The sequence below is a fragment of the Bombus terrestris genome, chromosome 9, assembly GCF_910591885.1.
Source record: "Bombus terrestris chromosome 9, iyBomTerr1.2, whole genome shotgun sequence".
Classification (NCBI taxonomy): Eukaryota; Metazoa; Arthropoda; class Insecta; order Hymenoptera; family Apidae; genus Bombus; species Bombus terrestris.
This window is the reverse complement of record NC_063277.1, coordinates 244,381-256,731: the sequence shown is the minus strand read 5'-3', so window position 1 is coordinate 256,731 and position 12,351 is coordinate 244,381. Positions and strand designations below refer to the sequence as shown.

The 12,351-nt window shown below is 35.8% G+C and overlaps 1 protein-coding gene across 9 annotated transcripts in view; it reads right to left on the bottom strand.

Moving 5' to 3' along the window:
- LOC100648983 (regulator of G-protein signaling 9) overlaps positions 1-12,351 on the bottom strand; it is a 53,593-nt gene that overhangs the window by 5,955 nt on the left and 35,287 nt on the right. For 8 of the 9 annotated variants that reach the window (XM_048408388.1, XM_048408386.1, XM_048408387.1 and 5 more), the window contains exons 7-16: positions 12,273-12,344; positions 11,760-11,954; positions 9,010-9,185; positions 8,780-8,853; positions 8,339-8,468; positions 7,960-8,181; positions 7,478-7,741; positions 5,433-5,489; positions 2,515-2,843; positions 1,665-2,298 (exon numbers count right to left, since the gene is read on the bottom strand). In XM_048408388.1, the coding sequence (XP_048264345.1) occupies positions 1,665-2,298; positions 2,515-2,843; positions 5,433-5,489; positions 7,478-7,741; positions 7,960-8,181; positions 8,339-8,468; positions 8,780-8,853; positions 9,010-9,185; positions 11,760-11,954; positions 12,273-12,344 (2,153 nt within the window). The remainder of the gene's footprint in view (positions 1-1,664; positions 2,299-2,514; positions 2,844-5,432; positions 5,490-7,477; positions 7,742-7,959; positions 8,182-8,338; positions 8,469-8,779; positions 8,854-9,009; positions 9,186-11,759; positions 11,955-12,272; positions 12,345-12,351) is intronic. The other variant, XM_048408392.1, reaches the window with a different exon arrangement.

Genomic DNA, 12,351 nt, shown 5'->3' with positions numbered 1-12,351 from the left:
GAACACTAATAGCAATAAAGTTGTGAAAGACAGGTCAATTAGTACAGTTGAGGTACGCGATCGATTCGATCAAAAGAGATTATAAGATGTTTTTGTCGTTGTAAAGCGATTAAAGTGATAGAATTTTATATACTATAATCTTATTTTCATCTTGTTAAACTGTGTGCATTTGCCAAGTCTGCTAATTTTGAAAATCTCAAACAAGCAAAAGACGAAGAAAAATAATATCTAAATTTCTCCAAAAATGTAGTATCCAAATAATAAGAAAATTTATGCTCTTGGTTTGGCTACAAAAAACGATATACTATACTTCAGGGCACGGAAAATTATCGAGTCTTTTGCAATCTTGTAGTTTCCGACGTGTTTCAACTTAAAAAAATAAGTTTGAAGGTGCGAAATCCACTAGTTGAGTAGTTATGCGTATATAGAATAGAGCATTTTTAACGTATTCGATAGGTTACTTTGTCGCCTTATCGTCGGCTTCTAGTCATGATTCATCGAAGGAATGGCGTCGCTCACCGTACACAGATGGAGACGGCATATTGTGTTTGATCTCTTAATTTTAATCAGAAAAACATAACAAATATGCTGGTAAAAGTTTCATTGATCTCAGTCCCGCTTTCTCTTTCACTCACGTTGCTCTTTTTTACGTTCGAAACGTGTACGATCTCGGTTTCGAGGAATAGAATCGTTTATTTTATCGGAGGTTTTCGTAGATCTCGACACGAATGTACCGAAACCTAAGGAAAAACGTCCGAAAGTTGAGTCGTGAAAAATCAACATGGAAAACAAGAAGGTTTGACGCATGCGTGACACATCTATGAATATCTCAAACAGAGACAGAGATACTCTACTCGTTTCTGTCTGTTTCGCAAGAACGAGAAGCTTATTGCCTTCCATATTGATTCTTGGCGATTCAATTTTCGACGGCTTTCCCAAGCGAGTGTCTAGACCTGTTATTATAATTTTGACGTAACCAACCACCGCGGGGTCCAGAGTATAGGATAACTCAAACTTAATCCGATATACAAAATCTCGCCGTAAAATGACCGCCACCATAAGAAAACGAGCATTTATGTACAACCAGCGACTCCACTCATTGGCTTAATAGCGCGTAAGAGCCAACACGGCGTCAAAGTGATGTGTAAAATACGTTAAAAAAGCTGAACTTTACGCGCGCATAACTTTTGAACCGGTAAATCTCTACGGTTAAAATTTGCAATTTTGTATTCTGCGCGTAAAAAACTATCGAACGATAAATAAGAAGGGCAATAATTTCATGTCGAAGAAATCGAGGTTCGGTCAAAAATAATTGTTCATCCTCTAAAGTATAGTTTACCTCAAATGACATTCAATGTTAACAGGCAGAGAAGAAGAAGGTGGAAATATTTTGTGCGTTTCTTCTTTTTTCGCTTCTATTCTTCTCTATTCTACATATACACATTTTATTCTCTCCTTGAACGTTTCATCTTATATCGCGTAAATGTAACATCTTTTGTGTTCTTTTAAAACTATAACTTAAATATCTTTGTTACGCTAACGACGATAAACGTAAAACAAGTTTTGATGTAAAGTTTTTCCAGTAATTGGTACTATTATATTAATTTATTATTTCAACGATAGTTAACCAACTAATTTTCAATAGTAAATTTCCAAGTACTTACTCGTCTTCCCACGGACACACTTCGTTAACGTTATTGTCACGCTTTTGTTGAGGAGCTGGTTGAGTAACTGGTGCTAATTGATCATCCTGTTCGGTGTCCGGCTCCCAAACAGGAACAACCTGCGCCTCTTCCAGCGACTCCACCGTCTCCGTTTTTACTAGAGCGGAAATTGCCAAACTTTCTTCGGCTATAACTGCCGCCATTGCATCACCTTCGTCAGCCTCCAGCTTTTGCCTTCTTTCCTCAATTTCTATCTCTTCCTTTATTACCGGCGCATGATCGCCATTCGTTTTTTCCTCGACTTCAACCGTAGAATTGTCACTCGGTAGATCCCCTACGATCGCGCTAATGCTTATTAAGGGAGCCTTGGTTAAAGTTTTCGACGTCAGTTCCGCCTCGAGAGACTTTAACTTCGTACTAGTCTCAGACTCTTCGGTAATACACTTCCCTATCGTAGACACATCCGATCTGTCAGTTGTCATATGAGAATACTCGAACGAATGTTGTGGCGACGGATAATTACAAGACAAAATGGACGGCCGACTGATCTCTGACAGCTTCGTTCTTCCGCTAGTCGAGCCGATGGAATAATTTCGCGTTGTTATGCCAATTCGTTCGGTAGTCGTCATGCCGGCTGTATTACAAAATAACTATGATAAAAAGCTGCACGATTTAATTAATTATTCGTTCTAATACTTAAAAAATACGCATACGTATAATATCCCTCGCTTTTTATTATATTTAATCTAATTTTATCTTATCTTTGACAGTAGCGAAAATTTCGTTGTGAAAAGCGTCGTGGGAAGAATATACGCATAGCATAAACACAAATAGTTTATAAAATATTTACCTGTGCTGCTACTGTGTTGCAAACTACAGGACTTTCGAAGATGTTCAGAGACTTCCGCTACCACTAAACTGATATCAGACGAGGAACTACAGGAATCTAATTGCGATGAATTTTTCCGAGATGCGCGTGTAACCTCGATAGACTGTGACTGCGCGCTCAAATTATTGCCTTCTTCCGCTTGACTTTCAACCGACGACGTTATTCCAGATGATATTGGATGGTGTGATAGTGTGGTATCTATGGCGTGCTCTATACTCGGTCCTGGAACCACGTCCCACGGGCAAACGTCGTCCATAGGGCGAACTACCGCTTCCGATGTGCCAGCATCCCTGACAACATGAACTTTATTATATGATTTAGTTTTTATTTTTTCCTCTCGTTAATATACCACAACGTCTTTTCATTTTATTTCGATTCTTCCGATTTCGATATGTCGATAGGCCATGCAAATATGTAATTGTACCATCCAACGTACAAGAGGGAAATTACACGCGCTTTACAAAATTACATTCCTAAAGAGAAATCGTAATTGTCGTTTCTTTTTCGTTTCGAGTCGAAACACAGTTAGGCTTCTTTGAGGGAAGAAGGGCCGACTTCTCTCGGTAAGACGCGGGTAAAATACAATTGATGAGAATTCAATTATTTCAAGAAAATTAAGTTGAACTTGAAGTGCATTTCAAATTTCAAATTGCTGTTTATATATTGCATTATTTTCGATGAACTTGTAGAAAAGCTACTGCCTCTCCGATTTCGATCAGTTTGAAATAAGTTGCAACGCATTGAACGACCTTTTGCCATACATGTAATGAACGGTCGACTTTAGTTTCTGAAATATTCGCAAAAAAACTGCCAATATCGCTATAGCAAATTCCGTCTATATTTGCGCATTCGTAACGCATGAACGTATAATTAACAGCGACTGAACCGAAACTTAACTTCTACCTTTTATTTATAATATGTATACATAAAAAAGAATTTGACGAGCTTGGGTAAAGCTTTGTGCACAACCGTATATGCGAAACTGTAATAAATGTCTGTTATAATTCAATTAAAAATAGATATTGCCAACGTATTGCGTTTGAGTTTTTATTCGGTTAGTTTTTTCAATTCAACCGCCACACCCTAAGACGGCCAACAATGTTTACGTAAAACAATAACAATTCTTTTATTTCATAAAATAATATTAATTATTCGGTGATCTATCACCTTTTATAATTAACACTCTGGGAAGCGACTGCTCCGACAACCATACAGCCCGAATCCCCGTGTGTTTTTCGACCAATATCTAATATATTAATAACGGTTTCGTATTATTCAAGCATGTAATGTAAAAACACGTTCATAATAGTTCGTTTATAGCATCCGTTGCTTTTTTTTTACTGTTTTATTTAGCAGTAGTTAACATTTTTATAGAATACCTTGAAATGTGTAAAACGCGAATTCACGTCTCCGATCCTCAAGGTGTTAATTTGTTATTATTTTACGCAACCGTTGCCAGCCGCCTTGCGGCGCGGAGAAAATATTCAGCGGATTGAGAAAACTAATCCAAACCGAAACCCGATACATTGATGATACGTATTCATTTTCAACTGAATTATAACAGACACGATGAGATGTTAGCCTCGCATACGCAATCGTGAACGGAGTTTCAAGTTCACCCAATTCTCATTTATACGTACTATTAACAGAAGATAAGAGTTAGAGGTAAGTCGGATTTGAGCAACCGATGCTGACCCAAACGCTGACACAGGCGCATAACTATGGGCGGAATACACCGTAGTGGTACCGATCGTCTGTCGTGAATATCTCGGAAACTAAGACCGACCGTATTATGCACGTATATATAAGAAAAAGTTATTCAAAATGTTGAGCTTTACAACATATTGAAAACTCATCGAAATCGAAGAGGAGCTCAACCTAAATTTCAGTTGTTGCCTATATTTTTGAAAATGTATATCGCTTGGATCGATTACACGAAAAACTGAAAATTCGCTAAATAATGTTTCGATAATTGGTGTTAACAGTGGAATCAAATAATAATAATCAAATAATAACGGCACGATCACATGATATTGGTTACACAAGATATTTTGATGCGTATAATAAACACCGTTTCGTAATAAAACAATACGATACCGAATAATAAAATGTTTAATTAAAAATGGACAAGACTTCAAATATAGATAAATCCATTAGTTATTATCACTGACATCGTAAACTTTTGTTATTAATTTGGTATTTTGCATCAAGATTAGGCGGAATATTTTGTAACTACTTATTGTTGGACAAGTGGCAAGATTAAACGGTGCTACCGTATTGGTAGATGCGATAATAATAAATAATAACGAAAATGAGAATGAGAGATGGATATATATAACGTGATAGTGCCATAATAATGATAAAGCGAAAGACGAGAAAAAGACAATTGAACGATAATACATATACATACATTTATATACATACTCGTATATGTATGTATGTACTACGTATATATGGTATATACTATATACGTATGGTATATACCATATATACGTGTGTGTATATATATATATATATATATATATATATATATATATATATATATATATATATATATATATATATAGAGAGAGAGAGAGAGAGAGAGAGAGAGAGAGAGAGAGAGAGAAGGAGAGAGATGTACTTAAAATACAGTAACGGAAGAAAATTTTAGGGAAAGATAGTCAAACTACATTAGCCTTAGTACATTGAGAATACGGAATATCGAAGAATGTTAGAAAACATCAACAGTATTGCATACATGAAATGTTTTTCACAAGTGCTAACATCGTAAAATAATACATTGAGTAACAGGGTTTATTATAAAAATTGAAATAAGTTAAGAGATTCGTATTCGCATACTTATGCAAGGAAACTATCAGGTTATTTCGAGGACTTACTGAACGCTATGCGGAATAGGCCTTGTTGAAATCTTTACGAGTCGAGCCAGATCTCCCCTGAAAACACCGCACCGATAAAACCTATCTTTCTCGCAAATTGATCATTTTTCTGGAAACAGGGATAATTTGTAATTCTATTTGCTTTTCGATCGTGTCACGAAGACAAATAGCGTACTAATAGTTTAGAAAATAAGATAAAGACAGCGATTTCGATGTGTTTCAAGTTTAAACATACATCGAAGATAGGTGGAGCGAATTAACCCCATAACATATAGTATCGTGTGAAAGACGTGGTGCGTTGATGTTATTGATTTATTATTTACTTCGCGATAATAAATCTTTTTTGTGCAATGATCAATTGGTTGTAATTATTTATCAAATGTCTTGCAAAATAAAATTAGTTGTATCCAACGCATGCATTTATATATCAAAGGCATATACGATTTGCACAACTTTGGAAATCAAATTCACAAACCGTGAAATGACTCGACGTGTCACCGACCTTTGTTTGTGACACGCGCTATTGGAACTTAAATCGGAAGGCAAGGGGCTAATTTCTTAAACGTTCGACGCGTTTTCTAAACGTGTATTACTGATTTTATTTTACTTGTACGCTCTTTAATAGAAGTTACTAAGAGAAGAGCTTTCTTAAACTTCGATTCCATTATATTTCTCTTCGTACATATTTACTTTGACGTATTTACTTTGACAAATTTTATCCGCGAGACGATCGGGTTTGTTATAGGATGGCTATAATTTATAAGTTATTAGTTATAAGTTAAAATAAGATATATATTTAAATTTGATATGATTTTTATTATATAAACGTAATATATGCTTATGACAGTAGTGTGATACTCAGTGAGGATTTGAAATGATTTAACACGACGATTTTACTTTCCTATAAATCTTTCATACATAGTATCGTACACATACTGCTATATATGTATAGAGTGTATGTAAACGACCACCCTAGCGGGATTCTATATGTTTATAATGGTGGGACATTTGAAAACAAAAGTACGTGCAATGTTGTCCTTGGCCTTGAATTTCAAGGCCGATCTCCTTTTTCCTTACATGTTGTTTCGTCTCATAGATTCTTCGATAAAAGCACGCATGTAACGTTACAGTTAAATCTGTTTCGTACTTCATATCATTTTGGATATATCATAGAACAACAGTAGTTTACGCTATTTTAATAATATATTATTTCTATTAAAATATTTCCGGAACTAATGGTTTTCAACATGAACAACTTAATACTTCTCTATATGGAATAACGAAATGCATCAATCAGTACATTAAAAAATGTAATTCCATTTAAAGAAACATAGTTGACTTTCATATATCCTTTACGTAGACATATGTGGACCACCTGCGATAACATAAAATCGTCTCTTCTTCGCGTCATTCAACTTTTGTTTCGTAAACGTTCTTCATAATACGTAATTCGAAATTAAGAAGTTAGATACTTCGTTCTATTTAAGGTAAGCTATGTTAGTTAAGGTGCTAAAGAACAATTTCCCGTTTCTTCATCGATATCGCGTTATTTATTTCCTATCCGACTGCAAAATGTAAACATACCGTAAATAATGTCAATTTACGAACCAATAGAGCTCTAAAATCACTTTCTCAGGAGAGCGATCGAATTGCAAGCTATGGCTCTTATGACAAATTTGGTCCTTATGAGAAATTCAGAGTGAACGATAATTTTGCACGTACTATTTATCTACAAATGCCCACCGATCCAGAAGCGTAGAAGCCAGCATTTTTATACATCTCATACATTTTTTCACCTTTTATAGTTCTGGTTTCTCTAGTTTCGATGAAATCATTATCATCGTAACGAATATATTTCTCACATTTATTTACTTATGTGTAACGAAACAAACAAAAAATTAAACCGTCATAGAAATTAAAAAATGGCAACATAGAGACGAAAATAAAGATAAGATTAATAGAGAATAAGGAGTGCAACAAAAGCAACATAGAGAGAAGAGCATGTATATTATCGTTCTTCAAAAAATATTAAATCTTTCGTTTACCTATATGGAATATCGGTGAGGTTCGACTGACTGTGAGAATGTGGCACTCTGGGCATCGAAGTTGTATCCCGAACACCACAGACGGCTAACTCGTGAGCAGATCCAGATAGACTCCGATCGCTTCCCCTTCGTTTACTACCGCTTGCTGCACTACCTGCAGCATGGTGCTGCAAAGTGCTGGTCGTTGGAGTCGGAGTCGAAGTCGAAATCGAAGTCGAAGTCGAAGAAATTTTCTTCTTTGTTTGTCCACCAAAGCTGAAAAACCTACGGAATACCATTGAATAAACGGAATTGTAATATATCGATACCACACAACCATATATATATATATATATATATATAATACTATTAATAGTAGTCAGTAGTAATTGAAAGATATCGTAGATGACGCACTTCGATCAATTCTGGAGTAGAGGTCAAGAAGAAAAAATAGGAAATATATAGAGGATAGAATTGCTACTAAAATTACTACTAAGTCGTACCACTTTTTTTGCAAAGGTTGCACACCGGCAGCTAAGGTATTTCGATATTGATCCGAACGAATAAATCTAGGATAGCAATCCTTTTTCAGAAGTAGCGTATACACATGTTCGGCGGCGGAATCAAATATAAATCGATTTGGATTTCTCATTTCTTGATGTACTTTTTCCATTGTCTTTCCATCTATGTTTATTTCGCAAGGTGCTCCGGGTGCCAGGAATTCTCTAGAATATATTCCATCCATCATTTTCTTGCTATATGTATATCATTATACGTCTATATATTGTACATACGAGTATGCCATTCAATGAAATTTTCGCTTTTCGCGAATCAACTAAGAGAAAATATTTGATAATATATAATATAATATGTGATACATACTTGAAGATTTCGTTGACTTTGTCGGGTATTTGTGCTTGAAAACTATGTCTCAAATCTTTAACTGCTAACCAAAATCGTATATTTTCATGACTATATTCTTTCCTCAAATAATTTGTGAACTCTTGCAAACCTACGATAGAACGTGTAAAATCAAAACGCAATTTTCAAACGTTGATTATTCGATTACTTATGATTAATATTTTTCAGGCTTTCCTACCATTGCTGACTAACATTCTTACTTATGTTTGTTGCTATTGTCATATATTTTGTATATCGAGTTCTATATACGTAAAAGAATTAAAAGCTATAAAAAAAATTTCAAAATAGTCGTTGATAATTGACATAAGTTATTTTTGTTATTACGTACAAACGCATCTGCAATATACATATATCGTAGGTATGAATACGTATCTATTCAACGAAAAAATTCCAAATATTCACCAGTTGGGTCAGACATTAACTCTTCCATTGATAATGCCCAGCGCTTGACGCGTTTTTCCGTAGGAAGATCCACCCTGCGCATAACAAATTACACAAATAGGAAAGAATTTAAATCGTGTTTTGCGACACAACAAGCATCTTCGCTGCGATGATCGCACGCTTTACCGTGAAGCGTACATATACGTGTGTATACTTGTATGAGAAATTTTAATTATGTTTAGAATACCAACACAGGACTGTTTAGCTGCCAAAATGTTTGATCGTCGGTGATCCATGGGTTTGAAGGTTGTGGCTGTATAAACATCGGATCGTACTCCACGTATGTTTCAAAGTATGATTTTAAATTTTCAATCGCAGCCGAAACCTTTATCCTTGTACGCGTTAAACTGTTCTTTAAAAGGGCCACCTAGTATTAAAAGAAAAGAATAATATGTGTATCGTTACTAAAATATACGTGTAATATATTTGCAGTATTATAATGCATTACTAGATGTTAAAATTAGGTGAGACAAAGCGTAATATCTCATCTACCTGAATTCATTGAAAATCACCCCTTGTTTCTCTCTGTAGATACACGGTATACTTATAGTCATATTCTAGAGTCCAAACAAATACGTGTAGTCGAATAGCGGACATGGTAAATATCTATAAAAGTCCTCGACCAGCAACTTTCACCGATGGTATCGACACGCGACGTGACGAATCGTCTACGGGGCCACAGTTGCGGTCCGAGTGCATTATCACGCGTGTTTTTTCGCGCATCGGTGTCTCCCGAACGGGACAGAGTTGCGCTGGCTTGTTTCCGTTCTATTCATTTCTAGGAACTAATGTTCGTTATTTACTAATATTACTTAATACAAATTTGAAAAGAGTCGACAGCCGATTTCGGCCGAGGGCAAATTCTTTATACGTTTAAACCAAACCGATGCTTCGTTTCAAAAGGAATGGTATCGCTGACAAGCGACACTACCAAATGCCACTCGCCGATTCTTCTAAAACCGTGCACGTACGTATGTAACACATCAAAAAATGTTAGACACGAGCTTTTTTATTTCGGCTCATAAAGCTTTTGAAGGTTAGAAAAAGCCTACAGAGGATGTCGACATTACGCAAAGCAATTTTCTCTGTTTATATTATCTTTGATTTTAACTTATCGTTTCACAATCTTGGCAATAAACCCATAAACCCAAACCTCGCAAATCCGAAACTCACAAACCTAAAGTCGATAATCCCAAAATCCATAAACTCATAACTCCAACTTCATAAGCACGCAAACCCAAAGTCTAACATTGTTGGTTTCTTATTTTTATGTATTTTTTTAAGGTAGTGAGGAGTAATTGGGGTGAAAAAGTATTTTATATAAATAGAATCGGTGCATAGAGCACATCTGATAATGGCAACATCATTACAAAACTTACTTTGTGTACCACAATTTTTCAAGCAATATTCTACACGCAATATTCTTACATTTATCTGGTTTTTCTGTAATATATTCGCCATTTCATCAAGCGTACTTAGAGACACGTTCACAAATCCTGACGATGCAAATTTGATATGAATCGATGATTGAATTTTTAGAGCGTTATTTCTCACTTGTAAGTTGCAGCGTCATAGTTGTGCAGAGGGATGAAATCTGAAAGTTTTTAAAAAAATTGTTCCATAGTCTGAAGATAAACACAAAGTGACAGCTTGATAGATATTTTTCTCTACGATGGGTCTTGTCACTTGTCTCTTGCGACATTATCAGCAAAGGAAATTTCAAGATTCCAGCTACTGCTACGATACTTTGGATAAAATGTTTTTTTTTTTATTTATTTATTAAAATTCACAATTTGTCCAATTTGGACATTTGGTGGAATTTTTTAACCGTTAAATTAGCATGTTGGTGGCTACCCCCAGCGGGGATCATCCTCGTGTTTGTTAGGTTATGTCCTTTATAAGGTCTGCTGGGTGCTTCCTTTTTAGTTTTCTGTCCATGTTTATGGTTTTGTATGTTTCCGCAGCTAACCGGTTTGGGTGTGCGGATAAAATGTGTAAATAAATGTGAGTTTGATACTTTAGAGATCAAGTTAGATATTCGACAGTTACGGCGTAAGTTGGATTGAAAAGTAGGGCGCGAATAGGAAAAAATTGCTTAAAAACGATGTTGACATCTCGGAGCCGTTTTCCAACTATCAAACAGTTTATGAGCCCAAATAACTAAACACGTGTCTAATGCTTTTTGATGTACTACAAGAGTGCGCAGTTTTAGGAGAATCGGAGAGTGACACTTTGATAGAATAACATGCGAGATGAATAAAACGTGGTGCTGCTCACATAGATTTATCATTATCCACAATGCCCAATTCAAACCTGGCCAAGTTCGCAGTGGTAAATAATATCGATTTTGCTCGTACTATGCGTATCGAACCATGTTCGGTATTCGACTATCTCTTTGGACTTTGTCCGGACAAAACCGACAGCGTGCGTCCTGCAGACTACGCTCGTAACACATACACAAGTTCTATTATATATGTACAAATGAAATATGAAATGTTTTTAATAGACTTTAAGGCTAGGACAGACGGACGTTTTATACGTGTGCCGCGTGTTGCACGTCGTGCTTTCTCCACCGAAGTAGGAACTGTGCGTTGTAATGCAACTGATTACGCGAGGGTGAAACACGCTCTGACACGGTCGCAAAACGCCACCTTGTCACGGAGAACGAAACATGCCGACCAAGCGATACAATTTTTAACCGGGGTCTAACAAGCAGCGTGTAAAACGCCCGTGTAATCGTAATCTAAGAACGCTGCGCTGACTAACGTCGGACGATATAAATTAACGTATATAGTAATCGTTTATATTGTATAACCAGAAATTCGAAAACACATGGCACAGGACACGAACACAGCGCACAAGGAGGTGATTAAAACCGTGTAGCTTTAATTTAATTACATATATCTAAAATAAGATAACGGGATTAAAAGAAAGTATTTACCTCGCGTTGCAGATCGGTTAAAGTGCGTTTACGTGATGGAGGACGTGAAAGTCCAGGACGAAAACGTGTAGGTACGGGTGCTACTTCAAGACTACTTAGACAACCGGGTGGTGGCCTGTAAACTCTCCAAAATGCTCGTTCTTGAGAATCGCTTACTATTTTATCCCCCTTTTTTCGCTCCTTAGCTAAGCGGACCTGAATACACAATGTTATATCTCAACGAGTTACACGCTCAAACGTATAATGTTTTGATTACGTACAAGGAAAATATAATTAACGAAATACAGAAATATAAAAATAGAGGAAAGTACTAGAACGTATTTTCCTAAAGATCAATCCAACTAACAAAATCGAATTTTTGTTGCTTTGCGATAAATCTAAGATTACCGTGTTTTAATATGAGTATAATTTGTGTAATATTAACGCGATACAATATCAAATTGTTACAACTGTTTGTTAAATTTCAGTTAAATCAGCGAGAAAAGATAAATTACGACGACGATAATTATTCACCTGTTCTTCGGCTTGTAGTTGTATAATATCCCATTTGTTTTGCAAATTCCTACGTAGGCTGTTCAAAGCTTCCTAAGAA